The following is a 15932-nucleotide window of genomic DNA, read 5'->3' on the forward strand; positions in this document are numbered from 1 at the left end:
TGGAGAATCAGAGAAAATTTCCAGAGGCAAGACCACATCCCTGTCCCAGTTCAGCATCAGCACTTACTGACTGATGCGGCCCCTTTCTCCTGGATTAAAGGGGCTTTGTTAGGGAAATCCCCTGCACCTCTGGACTTACTCACCCAGACACTCCCTGCATTAGATCAGGGCTTTATTTGGCATAGCAGTCACAGGTGCTGTGGGGAGGTCAGATCCTTGTTGTTGTTTCTATAATGTAGTTATTTTTAAGTCACTGACCACACAAACTGACAGGGCATGTTTGCGTGAGCATGTTTTTGCTCATCTGTCTCCTCTGCTAATCTGTTTTCTCACCCTTCAGATGCAGCCTGGCGTCTCTGCTCACTATCGCCCTTCATGGTAAGCTGGAGTACTACACCAGTATCATGAAAGATCTGCTGGTTGACCTGATTGATGCTTCAGCATCCAAGAACCCTAAATTGATGCTGCGCCGCACTGAGTCTGTTGTGGAGAAAATGCTGACCAACTGGATGTCCATCTGCATGTACAGCTACCTCAAGGTGAGTTTGGAAAAAGATATGAGGCAGGATTGATTAAAACAAATGACCACAGTTCTGATTATTGACTCCATGCTTTGCCACATTCTTTAGGAAACAGTGGGTGAGCCTTTCTTCCTGCTGCTGTGTGCGATCAAGCAGCAGATCAACAAGGGCTCCATAGACGCTATCACAGGGAAAGCCCGCTACACCCTCAATGAGGAGTGGCTGCTCCGCGAGAATGTTGAGGCCAAGCCACAGGTCTGATACCTCACATTATTCTGTTTTGTAGAGCTCAGAGGCCGATGTCAAACTTCAACTCACTAACTGCTGGAAAGTTTGAGTCATGCTAAAATTCAATTTGCATATTTTTGCAATTTTTTTCCCCCGGCAGAATATGAACGTGTCCTTCCAGGGCTGTGGCATGGACTCGCTGTCTGTCAGGGTCATGCATACAGACACAATCTGCCAGGTGAAGGAAAAAATCCTAGAGGCCTTTTATAAAAATCTGCCATTCTCCCAATGGCCCCGAGCAGAGGATGTGGACCTGGGTAAGAGCACATTTTCTCTGATTATTTTCATCCTTTCCCCTGCCCAACCCTCCGAGATATAGTAATCTCCTTTGCAAAAGGTCAATTCCTCTCATGAAGCTCAACTAACCCGAGGCTGCAATATAATAAATGACAGAATGCATCGAGCAGAGTGTACAGTGATAATCACAAAGAGTTATTGCTTTCAAAACTGTGGAGCCTGCAGAGCTGATTTGATTAATGGCCCAAGAATATTTCCACAGGTCGTGACACGGAGAAAGTGCGGCCGCCCTATGCCTCACATATTATTTTCCAAATTTAGGATGAAATTGTTTAATATCGCTCCCCTCTCCTCCCTTCTCCTGTCTCCTTTCTCTCCTCTCTCCCACTTTTCTGTCCTTCAGAGTGGTTTGACTCTGGCAGCAACAGCAAGCTTCTGCAGGACCTGGATAACTCCTCAGTGATGGAGGATGGCAGGAAGAAACTCAACACAGTCTTCCATTACCAGGTGTGTGTGTGTGTGTGTGTGTGTGAGACCACTGTGGTGGGTGTTGTCATTGGTGTACCTGTATATATCCCTAATATGGTAGCAACATCAGCGGGGGTGTTGAAGGTGAGAACTCCTTATAAATGGTGTCACTGGCTGTCCATGGGTGGGAGGATGCTCTCTGCTTCTATGTGGCTGTACACAGTTTGTTATTGGTGCTTCTGTTCATTTGTTGCTGTGTGATTTTTCTCTTCATGTACAGGTCAGTTACTGCAGCATAGCTGTAGCAGAGCCGCTGTATTACACAAATTAGATTTAGACAGACAGTACACAGTGTGTTTGTGTAATTATGTAACATTTTATGTAAATTGTAATGCTCAACAACTGTTACTGAATACAAAATAATGATTGTTGCTTGTTAATTACCACTAACTGTAATATCCTACATGATTTAATCACTCATCACAATATTTTAATACCTAACTCAGAGACAGGACATGTTTTAAAGCATAACAAATACTCTGCTTGGAATAATACATTGTGATTTGTTTTTGTGTTTTTCCTCCCTCATTAAGAATTCTTAAATTCTTTTGTCTCATTGAAAAAAACAAAATCTATAAATATGCAAATCGCTCACTTCAAAAGTTTAAAGAGAAAAGGAACACCTGCACACTGAATAGACATTCCCAAAAATTATTATTTATTAAAGTCCCCCTCTGCTCAAAAATGTGCTTTGCTTTTTGATGTTTGACCTTCACTGTGCTGAATGACGCATGTGCACAGTTTGTTCTCACATCGATCTGCTGAAGGGGAGAAAGCTTCTCTGTGCTCACTTTAAATCTGAGTTATAATGTGGACGAATGAGCGTGATAGCTCGTTTGGAGGCCAGTCATGGTCAGATAAGTAACTGGCACAAGTGCAATGTGGAAACTTGAATCCGCCAGTGGACAAACAATGAGAAAGGATGTTTCACAGACATCTTGTGTTCATTAGTCAGGTTAGTCATATGTTCTGGATTTTTCTGCGAGGGAGAAAGAATAGATGTCATTGTTTATGCTGTTTTATTGTGGGGAAAAAAATCTGACAAATTATTATTCAAAGCAGAGTATTTTTGTTTGTCTTAAAACCTGTCTGGTAGGGATCTTTAACAATAACAGCAGACATTATATGAGTCCTCTAGGACTTCTCACATGTACTATACCTAATCCATTAATCAAAAGATCGTTAGTTTGATCCACGGCTCCGCCGGTCTGCATGTCGAAGTGTCCTTAGGCAAAATACTGAACCCCAGATTGCTCCCAGTGGTGCCGTCAGTGCATAAATGTGTGAGAATGCGATTAGCTCATTTCTGATGAGCAGTTGGCATCTTGCATGGCAGCCAGTGTATGAATGTGAAGAGAGTGGTCGGAAGACTAGAAATGCGCTAAATACAGTCCATTTACCATTTAATCACGCATTAAGATTTACTTGTTGAAACTTACTGAAGTTTTTTTTTTTTTTTGTTAAAAACAAATCAAGTAAAATGTCATGTCTGATATCCCACTAAGAAAGTCTTTACGTAGATGTGTGTTTGCTTATGTCTGTATTCATTTGTGCATGAGTAAACAGTCATTCAGTGACCCTCGACCTTCGACCCTTTACCTGTACTTGCTAAGTGCTCTGTTTAGTTTTTGCTGAGCCATTGGGACAGAGCTGTGAAAGCGGTGAGCTGCAGCGTGTACTAACAGTCTGGGTTCACTGGCGAGGCTGTTCAATCCATTTCACCGCGGGTTGACTTTAATGAGCCCAGCCAGGCTCCTGCAGACTTGCCACCACTCTAGATGCACACAAGACCGACCCGCACGCACACCAACCAACATATGCACCTCTCAACACCATACTCCCCTCGAGGGCATGCTTAATGACGCTGCTCTGTTGCACCCCAACTCACCCCTGACCCCATGCCCTCTGTCCTCTCCCTTCTTCCCTCCACTCCCTCCTTCTTCTTCTTCTTCTTTCCCTTCACAGATCCCAGAGGGGGCATCGCTGGCTATGAGCTTGAAAGACAAGAAAGAGAACACCCTGGGGAGAGGTACGTCACCTTCAAACACACCCATTCCTCGTTGCTTTGTCACACACACTCACTCACACTTGGGTAAATACACACACTCACTCCATCACAGGAAACGGCACATGCTTAGTTGGCCACGAGAACACGATACGCTCATGTAAACATGTATGAAACCACACACCCTCCACGTCCTCAAAAGACACAGCGGACATCTAAACACACTCACACCTAATAAATCACAACACATACTCTGTGCTGCCCCTTCATTCAGACCTCTTTTTTTCTCTGTTATAGATGTATTCCATTAGCAAATGTCAGCTTGTGGGAAAAATGCGACACAAGTTGGCCCATTGTCGAGCCTCAACCTGCAATATAATGACTGCTCTGCCTGTTGACATATGAGTTTACATACAGCATTTAATGGGCTTGTCCATTTGTTGTCTTGGGTCTACCTTACATAATCAGTACCAGACCAGAGCTCAGTATTGCTCAAGCTCTGTCCATCAAAGCCTCTCCTCTCATTCAAACTGGGCCAAAAATAGGCTTATGTGGACGAAACCTGGCTCTGGCTTCAAAGCATCGAGGGGGTGTTATGAGCCTGTAGTGCTCCCTGGCTAATATAAAACACTGTCCTGTCTGCCTGTGATCAGTGTTGAGGGTCTGGACTAAAGCCCGCTGGGCAGGAGCATCTCTGGCAGAAGGGGCTGTAATGAGAACACACTCACTATATGCTTGTGTGTGTTTGTCTTTGTTATGTTATTGCTTGTGTGTGTGTACTGTGGAAAATCATTTACTGTATTTGTCTGATTTTGTGTTTGGACATACGTATACACATGTATTCATGCATGTCCATGCATGTGTATGAGTGTGTTTAGATCTATATATAAACCAGCAAGGTTTAATGCTCTTTCCAAGCGCTGGCTGAGCATTACCATCTCATTACACCGGCTCCAGAACCAATCACAGACTCCGTGTGTCTGTCTCCCCTAATCTCTCTCTTTTCTCTCTCCTTTCACTCGTAATCTTTCTCTTTCATTCTCTCAGACAGCTCCCCTCCCCTACCTGCCCACAGTCCACCTTAATCACTTTCTCCTCTCACATGTACTCTATCTCCCTCGCTCTGCTGTCAATCTCCCTCTTGTTTTTTTCTCCCTCCTATCTGTCACAGTCCTCTGTCCTCCCTCCTCCTGTCTCCTCTCATTCTCTCAGGTCTCCACCTTGCTGATTACACATTGTTTCATGCTGTGTTTTCTTTTTTTCTCTCTCTCTCTCTTTCTCCTTAGTTAAAGATCTGGATACGGAGAAGTATGTACACTTGGTGAGTAGATCCTCATAGGTAATCCGAGTATTTCTATAAGTGCGCCTCTTAGTTTATTAGGTTTTCCGGTGTGTGCCACTGTTAGTCAGCCCTGGAGCACGCCTGATGACGAGTGAATAGGGGTGAATGGAGGTGAAAAGAAAGCTGCTGAGAGGACATGACAGCATTAATGCAGCTTAAGCTCTTTTATAAACGTCAGCCAAGATATGGGCCCTTTGACTTTAGAATAATGAGTTCCTCGGAACACAATTTACCGGGTGAATAGTTAGTTTTACAGGACAGTTCTTGGTTCCTTTTTTTGACACAAGTAGGTGGATTCTGACTGCTTCTTTCTTTCCTCTACCCCTATTTAGACCTGTATGAGCAAGTCAGAGTCATGATCCTTTACACAGTGAAAACCAGAATTTCCCAACTCCCCTCACTTCCTCAATTCTTTGTATTATTTAGCTCTTCAAAATACCCTTATGTGGTTTCTGGATCATGTGTCTAATGCAAAAAACAGAAAATTCCTCCATGGCAAGTGAGACAGCAGAGACAGTAGAGCATTCATTTAGCTACTTATGAGGGTTTTTTATTACATCAACCTGTTGATCTTTGCTTTTACAGGTCCTACCTCACGATGAGCTAATGGAGACCAAGAAGTCACACAGGCAGAGCCATCGCAAGAAGGTCTTGCCTGAAATCTACCTGACACGTCTGCTGTCTACAAAGGTAAACACAGGAAACAAGAGACTGTTTGTCAGCACTACAGAGAGGCTCAGGTTATAGCTTGGTATCTTTTTATGGCCCATATTAGCCTCAGGGGCCATCTAGAAATCCCCACATCTCATGAAACCATGTCTCTGCATATCTATGAACTGCCTTTTTTTTCTTTTCCTCCACAGGGAACTCTTCAGAAGTTCTTGGATGACCTCTTTCAAGCCATCCTGAGCATCCCTCCAGACCGCCCCCCTCTGGCTGTCAAATATTTCTTTGACTTCCTGGAGGAGCAGGCTGACAAACGGGGCATCACAGACCCAGACACCCTGCACATCTGGAAAACCAACAGGTAGACAACTAAACTCCCTCTAAAGTCCCCTTTGGCCACCTCACTGTGCAAGGCTTTAAAAGCTTATCTCTCCCTCTGTAGTTTACCCCTGCGTTTCTGGGTGAACATCCTGAAGAATCCCCAGTTTGTGTTTGACATTGATAAGACAGATCACATGGACGCCTGCCTGTCTGTCATCGCCCAAGCCTTCATAGACGCCTGCTCCATTTCTGACTTGCAGCTCGGCAAGGTGAGACTATCTATCTATCTATCTATCTATCTATCTATCTATCTATCTATCTATCTATCTATCTATCTATCTATCGGCTGATGCTGAAGCACTTAATAATATGATGATTCTCACCCAAGTTCTGGAGTTATTAGGAGCATCTTTTTTCTCTGATTTCTGGACATTTATTCATGATAAACACTGGAGATAACGACATCATTGAGAAGTGTGAGTCACACTGAATCAAAATGAAATATGTGCATCAGGTCCTTGTGTTAAGATTGACTGCGCGAAGGAGTCATAACTCCGTCAAACAGTATCTCTGTCTAACGGCTCTCCCTCTGAGCAGGCATGCCTCACAGTTGGAAAACAGTCTGATCTATCAAACTGTATCTGTATATCACTTCTACCTGATTAAAGAAAGGTTATATATCTGTGATTATGTCTATATATCTATACATTCGTCTGTGTATGTATCTAACACACACACATACATGCCCCCAGAGTCCCCCAGTGAACCCTTATCCCTAAGCCTTCAGACTGTCAGCTCCGTCTACCTCTCCTCATGTTATTTCAGCCGAGTTGGCTGATCCAAGGTCATGAGCACCAGGGATCTCTTTTTGTGCTGTGCGCGTGTATGTGTGTGTGTTCAGGCGTGCATATATCTGTCTGTCTGTCTCTCTGTCTGTATCTTTCTATCTGTGTGTGTGTGTGTGTGTGTGTGTGTGTGTGTGTGTGTGTGTGTGTGTGTGTGTGCTTGCATGTCAGTGTCCTCACAGCTCACAAATCCGTCTCATTCCTCAGACACCGTGACCCTGAGCACGCTCTGCTTCCTGTCTCCCCCTGACTGGCTTCCTCCCTGGAGGGAGCCGAGGACTCATCAAATAATGCTCTTCTTTCACTGAGAAACAGTCTGATTTATATACTTCAGCTCGGTGCCAAAGAGCCAGTGTAGTTACCGCAGCTATGTTCACGTGTACATGTGGACAGGCACATACATACTGTATGGATACAAAGCCATAAAACCCTCAGCGATAAGACATTTATCGCACACGGTGTCTCTGCAGCCTCCTCATTAACATGTCGCATCTGGCAGAGCATGTTTTGTGGAGTCATCAGGTTCAAGGATATGGAGAAGCTTTCTTCTGTAGGTCAAGGAGACCGGCATGACACGCTTCTGCATTTCCTCGGCTGTTTACAGTCGCTTGTTTGTGCATGTGATAGCCTCGGGACAGGGCAGTGAAGGGTACAGGGTCTGGATTAGCGGAAGCATAGCAGGGGTGAAAGAGAGGGGTAGGGAACGAAGCAACGCTTGCTGTTTCCACGGAAACCTCTTATCTGGCAAGATACAGACATGGAGGGCCACGGGGTCACAGGGGGGTTACCAGGCAGATGGGCAAACAGCAGGAAGTGACCTTGTGGACAGGAAGAGAGAGGGTTCCCTATCAGAAGGAGCGACCACGGCCACAGCATCGTTAACGGACACACATGCACACACACACACACACACACACACACACACAAACACACACACACATCCAAACAAACACACATATTAGATGACACAAATAACTTGTGACACATAGAAATATTAAGGTGCGCTGTAAGCACATTCACTGATGCTGAAAGCTGAGGCTGGCCGCCTCTTTTTTCTCTCTGTCCTACTTTCTCTATGTCCCTTTTCTCTCTGGCACACACACACACTCGCTCGCAACAGTAGTCACCACTAAAACCAGAGTATGCCCACAACCTCTTAGCCCCGCTACTTTTCTTCTCGCTTGAATGAGCAACAGAGCCTGAAGTGACTGTGGCGAGAGTGGCAGAGGAATGAAGGAGTGTTGTTTAGACTGGAATGTTCCTTCTCTGGCTCTTAGTTTTTGAGTCTCCTGTTGTTTGAAAAGGAAACTGTTCCCTTCCCCCATTGTCTTGCTTGGGTTAGACTGGGTCTTCAACAAATAACATCTACTCCAACTCATTAGATCCTTATTAGGACATTAGCACCTAATAACTCCACAAAAATGTCCAGACCTTTTCTTTATATACTGAATTCTAGAGATGAATTATGAATTAATCCTCCAAAGGGCACTAAAGGTTGAAGTTACGCCATATATGGAGCCTGGTGGTGGTTCAGGCAGGCACAGGAGTTGTTTTATTAGTCACATGTTTCCTACAGTCATCTCCAGAAACAACAACGCTGAGCTCTGCTACATTGTCTCCTCCTGTTTCAAGCTTTTAGTTGTACATGAAAGTTTGTAACATGTGTTCAAGCTTGCTCAGATTTGTTCCAAAGCGTCACCACGCTTGCCAAGCTAATACGCATATCCCTGACTGAATTTTTGTTTTTTTAGGACTCCCCAACCAACAAGCTGCTGTATGCCAAGGAGATCCCAGAGTACAAGAAGAGAGTGCAGTGCTACTACCAACAGATACAAGAAATGGCACCTCTCAGTGAGCAAGAGATGAATGCTCACCTGGCTGAGGAGTCTCGAGTGAGTAAAGTAGTCATCTTGCTCCACAAAAACCCGCAATTACACGCAAGATTTCATTTGGAATTTAATCTTATATAACTCTTTTGTCCATCCTGTAGAAATACAGAAATGAATTCAACACCAACCTGGCCTTGACAGAAATCTACAAGTATGCCAAGAGATACAGAAACCAGGTAAGAGAAGAGACTTACTTCTGTCTCTGTGATATGATTCAGATTAGATATGCTGCTCATGTTTAAACTGGCCCCTTTCTGCAGGCATGCCATAGTCAACTCTTACCGTTTTAAGTTTAACACAAAGGTATCAGAGCGTGATGTATCAGCGTGGAAGATCATGGGCGATGTTGACTCTCAACTACCCTGATTAAATGCACTCAATAACAATCTTATTTCAAAATAATCTGATTTTGATCTTTCCAGCAGCAGCTGACAGTGAACGCGGCCCACATATGTGTTTCACTTTAAGCAAACAGCGTGGTGTTTACCTTCTATTTATCCACCACCTCTATCTTTTTAATGACGCTGTTAAGTTGCTGCTTCATATCTCCTCTTTCTCTTTGAACTAGCCCTCTTCAAGCCCTTGCTGTCCTCCCCCATGTTTCCATACTGCTTTAACTATTCTCAGTAGAGGCTTAGTCAGTGGTGACTGTGCCTTAATGGAGCACCCTCGTGGTAATACGGTTTAGCTGCTTTCCTCTGTCATGCTACTGTACTGACGTGGGCCAAGGGCTTAGACTCTGATTCACAGAGCTCTGTGAATGGCCCCTGATTGCCTATTCTCTCGCCCCAGCTCGGTTCGCTCTGCCTGGTAGCACACTGCCGCTAAGAGCCCATAAATCCCACTGACACGGTGACAACTATTGGGCATGAATAACAGAGCAGATGTGGGTTTTGTAAATATGTGAAGAGCAAAGAGCTTTTGTGGTGTGGAGGCATGCGTGCAGGCTGGAGAAGAGGCTGAAGCACTTCAGTTGTTTCTCCGCTGCTCTCCCTTTTCTCTCTCATCCAACTTTCTCTGTCCAGGCAGGTGGCTGATTTCCCCTCTCTCTCCTCAATTGATCAATGCATGAATGCTCCAAAGCCACTGAAAGTCATCTTTGTTGTGTTTTTCTTCAGGTGGTGAGCGCTCTGGAGTCTAACCCCACTGCACGTCGCACTCAGCTGCACCACAAGTTCGAGCAGGTCATTGCCCTTGTGGAGGACAACATCTACGAGTGCTGCAGTGAAGCCTGAACCTGCTAGTGTCTTCACTAGCCTTTCTCCTGCTGACAGCTGCCTTTCCTCCTACCTACATAGCTACTTGGGAATGTCAGCCACTAAGGAGTTAGCCTTCATAAGTGTCATTATTGTTCCCGCAGACTATAAGAGGCATGAAAAGTGGCAGAGCAAAAAGGACTTAAACCTGCCTCTTAAGCGTCATACATTATCTGAGATTTTCCTCTTCTGATCTGGGAACGGCAAGCAATTTTCCCAAATCTTTCCCTATGACATGGACAGAATTACAGTCTGGCTCAGCTATGCTTTAGACGGAAGGCGTAGGAGCTTGGAGATGAGGCTTTTTCTGGATGTCTCTGCAGTAAGCCCTGGTGGCAATCTTAACGCACTGAACCCTTTTCTTAAGGGAACGAGCCAATGATGCACTGTACTGTATTATAATGTCCATAGCAATATTTATAGATGTGTTATAATGCTTTCAAGTGGCCTGGTTATCAGGATGAGTAGAAAGGACCACAATAAACTCCTCCCATCTCCTAAAGCCTGCAACGTTCTCAGGTGTGACTGGTGAAGATGGGTGACTGACACCCATCGGTGCTTTGAACAGTACGTCCCAATGTGCTTTGCAGGTTGATGATGGGTTGAGGAGGAGTAGAGAGAGAATATAAGTGACTGAAATTTATGAAGTCAGATGTAATGTAGTTCACTGGGAAGAGCTGCATCAGTATAGAACCGATGATCAGTATGTTTGTAAATGAATGAATTTCATGTCGGATTCTGACCAATTTAAAAGAGGGAAATTTACAATTATGAGGAAAAAAAAAAGTGAGCTCAATATAATCTGAGGAGAGACTGTATTTGTGATGCCAAATGACTTGTCAGAGTTTGTGAAATAAATTACAGTATTTAGGATTTTAACGTGTCCAATGATGACCATGATTATTATATGAAGTCTCAAAGTGTTTCATTTCTGAATGCATTACATCGCATAGAGTCTAACAACATTTGAAAACCATTAAGATCTTGGCCAGCCACCCGAAATCCCACAAAACAAGCATCTGGAACTTCTCAGAAAGTCTTGTAAAAGTTCCCATGAAAAAGCAAGTAAAGGAGTAGTCGTGCAGACATTTAGCTTTGTTTTTTATTGCGGGACACAGAACAACTTCCACAAAATCCTAGCCTTTACACAATGAACAAAATAATATATTTTTAATTCACACGCTGACATTCTGACATCCATTCACACACTAATAAATAAATATCCACACATACACACACACACACACACACACACACACGCTCTCTTGCAGGAGGTGCCTTCTCCCTGCAGAGGCTCTTTTCAGGTCCATCTGTTTACACTCATGTCTCAGCTGATGCCAAAAGCAAACTAACAACCTCAGCTTTGTCACCATAAAGAGACAGAGACCAGAGGACAGTCCTGTCTGAGGCTTTAAAAACTCATTTGAAATATCTAATTATTAATATTCATGACTAAATTAACCTAAGTATTCATAAAATGGATTGTTTAAAGCGCATTTTGGGGGATATATAGCTGGAACAATTACTTGAACACAAGTTGGTGTGGATGAAATCATGCAGTGTGGTTTGCTGAATTAGATTTTCACCTATTATGTGTTTTGGGGGAGTGAGGAACCTGGAATGTGTTCAGTTGGATCATCACACGGACAACACCCCCTTGATGCCGGGTTAAACTCTGTGAAGCCAGCTGAACACTTTCCATGATTAAATGGATTGAAAATACTCATGCTGGCTCTTCAGTATGTCAGTCCCACCAAAGGTGTAATTGTGCCACTACAGTGAAGACACATGGAGAGGTAAGTCAAGAGAATTGGCCAAAAAAAGAACTTAGTGCTGCTTGGCGGTGGTGGGTCCCTAGATGTGCAGGGACAGATGGGACATTGAAGTGAGGTAAGGGGGTACAGGTCAAGCGGGGGCCACCTGGCTGGAAGAGACGGATGAAGACTGAGTTTTGGAGACAGCGGCGGCGGCGGCTTCGTCATCTCCAAACGGATTCTTTCCACAGCACACCGTGGTGATCATGCAGTTTCTGAACTGGTGGCCCAAAAGAAGAAGAAGAACATCAGAATCGGCTCAGTTACGATACACCTTCTCACCACTCAGTAGTGGATGAAGTATTCACATCCTTCAATAAAGGAAATATTATCAGCAAAACGCAAGATAAGATAAGCACTTACTGATCCCCTGAAGGGAATTCAGCAAAACATGGACAGAAATAAATACAGAGAAATAGAAAAGTGTAAAAAATGACATTGATGATAATTAAGGTGTGTAATAAAAACAAGAAGAGCAACTGATGTCAAAACTTGAAAGCAAACCTGGCTCTCGTGACTGATGTATTATTATATATGACATTAGAAGGCTCTTAATACTGATGCCCCAACAACATAAACAGCGTTTTACTGATGCACAACCCTGACTCCAAAAGAAACAAGTTGGGATGAACATGGATGAAAACAGAATGCAATGATTTGAAAATCCTTTCCAACCTATATTCAAATAAATACGTACTAAGACGAGATATTTAATGTTCAAAATGATAACCATAGTTGTTTTTTGTAAATATACGTTGAATTTAATGCATTCTGTTTTCATTTACATTGTACACAGTGTCCCAACTTCAGGTTGTGTCACAGCTGTTTGAGGTGAAATAGTTTCAACTACTTTATATTCAGTATAGTTTGGTAGTTTAGGCCGCTGGTTACAAGATAAATCTGAAGGGTCGTGTAGCATGAAAAGAAAAGAAAATGCTTCTACACAAACATTTCTTATCTGTATGTCTCTTTGACGGCTTAAACAGCTATTTAAATTGTACTGTGTGAGGACTTTAGAGGGGAAATGTCTCTGTTGGATTTGCTAACAACCCATAGATAACTGGAAAGTAACAGTGACTGACTGATGATGATGAAGGCAATTTTATTTCATTGGTTTATTATGCCTTTTTTTGTAACACTTTATCATAAGAGTTAAAATGGCTAATTTACGTATGAGTCAGTGTGATTTAATGCAGGATGTATAACTCCTTTCTCAGCACTAACAAACAATTAAGTCACCACAAATTTATGTGACTAGTTCATACATTACCTCATACACAATCAAGTTTATTTATTTAACTGTTTATGCGTTTGTTTATGACGTAAATGTTTGCATCTGGTTTTATGTAACTGGATCCAGCTACTCCTGGATATATTTGCGTCACATACCTGTCTGTTTAGCAGAATGTAGATGACTGGGTTGTACAGAGCAGCACTCTTGGCAAAGAAGGCCGGGGCAGTCATGAATACTGGTCCAAACTCACTTCCCTGATTGGCAAAGATGTACCAAGCCACGCTGGCATAGGGCACCCAGCACACCAGGAAGGAGATCACCATGACAATAACCATACGTGTGACCTCTCTCTCTGCTCTCTGGGTGCTTTCAGACTCCTGCTGCTGGGCTGCAGCCTGAGCACAGAAACAGAAGCAGGTTATTAACTTATTAAAGGTCTAATCTGTGCTCCAAATGTAAACAAAGGGCTCAGCCCATCACCATTACTGAGGGACACGTGATTAGACAAGCAAACTGACTGATTGTTATTTTTAAATCAATGGACTTACACTTTAAAAAAACAGTAAGATCTACAGTCAGTTGTTCTCATGCTGCTGAAGCTTTGTTTATACTTGTAATAGTTTCAAACACAGCCGTAAAAATGAACTGTCAAGCTTATTTTACAGTATTAAGTCAAAAGCTCCAGTTATTTATATTGAAATGTCAAATTACAGACTGAGCCTTGTAGTGCCTTATCAGATTTGAACCTGCAATAACTGATTGTTCTGTAACCACATGGGAGCCACAGACTGGGGCTAGATCTCCACCAACTCCTGAGGGAAAAGTAAAAGTAAAAGTACTAACATCACACTGTAAAAATACTGTTACAGGTTTTACAAAAAAATTTTTTGTAAACAGTCTATATTATATATAGTAATATAACTCATGATTTTTATAAATAAAGGGTTTTACTGTTGTAGTACTTGAGGTAGAGCTTAATTTAGCTTTTTTGCACAGGACTTCAACTAATTTAAGTGGTTTGTAAAAATTCTGCTTCATTATAATTTCACAAAAGAACACTAACAAGGTTCACTGTGTGACATTTTCTTAATGCTTATTTTATCCAACAAACAGTGCAAACCTCATATTTGTTAAAATAAAATTTAAAGCAGCAAATCCTCACTGGAAAAATGTTTTTACAAGAAACTATTATCAAAATATAGTCTTTGAATCAATCAACTAATTGTTTGTAATAAAATCTTAATTTGTAAAGTCAATAATAACTTAAGTAAATGTTCCCAATGAGATTCCACCGAGTGTTAGTATAAAAATATCAACTATAGCTGTTTTAATGAAGAATTTCATTATTCTTTTTTTTACTATTTAATTATTTACAACTGCTAATACATTATCAATGATGTTATATTATTATTAATGAGGGCATCAGGGTGACACAGCGAGTGAGCAGACTGCCCTCCAGCTGGAGGACCTGGGTATAAGCTGCCATGTTGGCAATGATCTACCCTCCTGAAGTGTCCTTGAGCCACTAAATCCCCCACATCCCCAGAGACCCTGCTCTGTGAAGCTGCTAACCTCTCTAAAGGTAAAAACAACAAAAAAAGAATTTCTCTACAAGGATAAACAAGGTATCACATGCTTATTATTAATAATATCGCATCTGGCAGCGGTGGTCTTACCGCTCGAACAGTGCAGAGTAGGCGACCGTAGCAGAAGAAGATGATGAAGAGGGGAATACAGAAATGGAGGACAAACATATAGATGACGAATGAGGTGTTGTTGATCTCAGGCTTGGGAGTGTAGTAGTCAATCCCACAGGAACACTGCATTCCCTCTGGGATGTACCTGCAGTCACACATGTAATAATAACCTAAGAATTTCCATCAACACCATCACACTGCAATATTTGATACTACATAGCCTATGCAACTTTGAGTAAGTGTGTTGCAAGTAAACACACTTTAGTGTACAAATGATCAGTACAATATTTGTAGAGCTCAGCAAACACAGTCTAGACACTAAAACATACAGTACCTGGACCATCCAAATAGAGGGGGAGCAGCACAGGTCAGAGCCATGATCCATGTGAATGCCAGCCCAAAGATGGCATGTTTCTCCCCAAACCGGAAGTTGGTCATCGGTTTACAGACCACAATGTAGCGCTCAAGAGCCAAAACCACCAGAGACCAGAGCGCAATCTCTCCTGGGACATAAAATAATAGGTGTAAATTTAAATACAACACTTGCAATTCTACAGACAAGCTATTTTAGACTTTAAAATCAGTCAATAATAAAACTGACACCCAAGGGACAAAAGTTATATTAAGTAATATCTAAATGAAAGTATTGTTTCACATCCTCATTTCTTACCTCCTAAGGTGGCGAAGAATCCTTCAATGTTGCAGCCGGTGACACCCAAGATGAAGTACCCATGCAGGGCTGTGTAGAGAGTGACCGTGAAGCCCCCAATGACCATGAAGAGGTCAGCCACCGCCAGGTTGAGAAGGACGAAGTTCAGCGGGGTCCTGAGCTTTTTGTTTTTCACGGTAACATGGAGGGTGAGGAAGTTGATGGGGAAGGCGGTGATGATGAGGAACAGCATGTACGCCGCCACAAGAGAGTACTTCCAGGGCTCGGCCAGGTAGTACTGTGGGTACTCGAATGGGCTGCGAACCAACCCAGTCTTGTTAGACATGGGGACATAAAAATTGGGTCCTTCTGTGCCATTCATGGCTGCGGTTGGTGATGTTTTTTTCTTCCTCTGAGACCTTGACACAGTCGGTGCCTCTTCTCAGAATAAAATACTGTAAGGAAGTCTTGTCAGCTGTAGTGCAAAAAGGGGAGAACGGATGGCTGGAGGGTTGGATCTGTTGGAAGTAAGACTCTTGTGGAGGAGTTCTCTACAGCCCCCTGAAGTGATGCGGTACCTTTTTAAACAGGCCGGTCGGATTAGGGACGTGGAGCAACGTGTTAGCAGAGATGGAATTAA

The 15932-nt window shown here is 42.9% G+C and overlaps 2 protein-coding genes across 2 annotated transcripts in view; one reads left to right on the top strand and one right to left on the bottom strand.

Annotated features, from left to right (window-relative positions):
- plxnd1 (plexin D1) overlaps positions 1 to 10774 on the top strand; it is a 59505-nt gene extending 48731 nt beyond the window's left edge. Inside the window, exons 25-36 of the mRNA XM_010756794.3 lie at positions 341 to 539; positions 630 to 776; positions 910 to 1066; positions 1450 to 1553; positions 3540 to 3603; positions 4866 to 4900; positions 5507 to 5611; positions 5785 to 5948; positions 6030 to 6177; positions 8505 to 8645; positions 8744 to 8818; positions 9761 to 10774. Coding sequence (XP_010755096.2) covers positions 341 to 539; positions 630 to 776; positions 910 to 1066; positions 1450 to 1553; positions 3540 to 3603; positions 4866 to 4900; positions 5507 to 5611; positions 5785 to 5948; positions 6030 to 6177; positions 8505 to 8645; positions 8744 to 8818; positions 9761 to 9877 — 1456 coding nt within the window. The 3' untranslated portion in view covers positions 9878 to 10774. The remainder of the gene's footprint in view (positions 1 to 340; positions 540 to 629; positions 777 to 909; positions 1067 to 1449; positions 1554 to 3539; positions 3604 to 4865; positions 4901 to 5506; positions 5612 to 5784; positions 5949 to 6029; positions 6178 to 8504; positions 8646 to 8743; positions 8819 to 9760) is intronic.
- Positions 10775 to 10885: 111 nt separating this feature from the next.
- On the bottom strand, positions 10886 to 15882 carry exorh (extra-ocular rhodopsin). Its single transcript, XM_010756793.3, has 5 exons — positions 15314 to 15882; positions 14978 to 15146; positions 14623 to 14788; positions 13102 to 13341; positions 10886 to 11932 (listed from the first exon to the last, which is right to left on the bottom strand). Exons 1-5 carry the CDS (start codon positions 15672 to 15674, stop codon positions 11804 to 11806), a joined length of 1065 nt encoding a protein of 354 aa, XP_010755095.1. The 5' UTR covers positions 15675 to 15882; the 3' UTR covers positions 10886 to 11803.
- Between the last annotated feature and the right edge of the window lie 50 nt (positions 15883 to 15932).

Source organism: Larimichthys crocea, unplaced genomic scaffold (assembly GCF_000972845.2).
Source record: "Larimichthys crocea isolate SSNF unplaced genomic scaffold, L_crocea_2.0 scaffold97, whole genome shotgun sequence".
Lineage (NCBI taxonomy): Eukaryota > Metazoa > Chordata > Actinopteri > Sciaenidae > Larimichthys > Larimichthys crocea.